At 65.8% G+C, this 1,133-nt stretch overlaps 1 protein-coding gene across 1 annotated transcript in view; it reads left to right on the forward strand.

The window, feature by feature from the left end:
• The window catches only part of PIK3CD (phosphatidylinositol-4,5-bisphosphate 3-kinase, catalytic subunit delta), a 31,908-nt gene that overhangs the window by 19,398 nt on the left and 11,377 nt on the right, over window positions 1–1,133 (forward strand). The window contains exons 5-7 of the mRNA XM_005873468.2: window positions 3–64; window positions 465–644; window positions 979–1,128. Coding sequence (XP_005873530.1) covers window positions 3–64; window positions 465–644; window positions 979–1,128 — 392 coding nt within the window. The remainder of the gene's footprint in view (window positions 1–2; window positions 65–464; window positions 645–978; window positions 1,129–1,133) is intronic.

The raw sequence follows: 1,133 nt of genomic DNA on the forward strand, positions 1-1,133 counted from the left end.
CGCCGGCACCTTGCGGGTCCCCAACCGGGCCCTCCTGGTCAACGTCAAGTTCGAGGGCAGTGAGGTGAGGGGTGGCCCCGCTGGTGCCGCATCCGGGCCGCTGTGTCCGTGGGGGACGCTGTCCCTGTGAGACTCCCCAGCCCCTCCCCTGCCCCCCAAATTCCCTCTCCTCTCTGTAGCGTCAGATACTGGGTATTTGTGGGGTATCCACGCATGCCCGGGTCTTGGCTGAACATCCCCCCAGGCAGTTCGACAAGACAGAACGGCCACATGGCCTTCGTCCTTGGTCTGTCCATTCGTTCAACACGTGTTTCCTGGTAGTTGGCCGTGTGCCCCCATCAGACCCTGCTCTGTGGAGCTCACATTTGAGGGGCGGGAGGGCAAATGGGCAACCCCACTCCTGTGCCCCAGGGCCCTGTGGTCCCTTCGCAGGGCGGAGGGCTGACCCCTCCCCCTCCCCCTAGGAGAGCTTCACCTTCCAGGTGTCCACCAAGGACGTGCCCCTGGCGCTTATGGCCTGCGCCCTGCGGAAGAAGGCCACGGTGTTCCGGCAGCCCCTGGTGGAGCAGCCCGAGGACTACACGCTGCAGGTGAACGGCAAGCAGGAGTACCTGTACGGCAGCTACCCGCTCTGCCAGTTCCAGGTGAGCCGCGGCCTGGGCTCCTGGTCCCGCTCTGCCAGTTCCAGGTGGGCAGAGGCCTGGGGGGTGGGGGAGCTGGTTCTTGGGCCCTCTTGGAGCTGGATGAGCCAGGCCTTTGGGGGTCACAGCGAGAGTGTCCCCTTGCTGGGCTGGCCCTCCCTGTGAACACAGGAAGGCTCTGTCTTCGGGAGGTGGGCGGGCGCAGGAAGAGGCTGCGGGAGAGGCTGGAAGGGCTGGGATGGGCAGTGGTCGGCGTGAGAAGGTCCCGGGTAGCCAGTTGTCCAGGGAGTGGCTAGAATTGCTCGCCGGCCGCTCACTCTGCCCCGTCCCATCTCAGTACATCTGCAGCTGCCTGCACAGCGGGCTGACCCCCCACCTGACCATGGTCCACTCCTCCTCCATCCTGGCCATGCGGGACGAGCAGAGCAACCCGGCCCCCCAGGTCCAAAAATCACGCACCAAGCCACCCCCCATCCCCAGGAAGGAGGTGAG

This window comes from Myotis brandtii, unplaced genomic scaffold (genome assembly GCF_000412655.1).
Source record: "Myotis brandtii unplaced genomic scaffold, ASM41265v1 scaffold410, whole genome shotgun sequence".
NCBI lineage: Eukaryota > Metazoa > Chordata > Mammalia > Chiroptera > Vespertilionidae > Myotis > Myotis brandtii.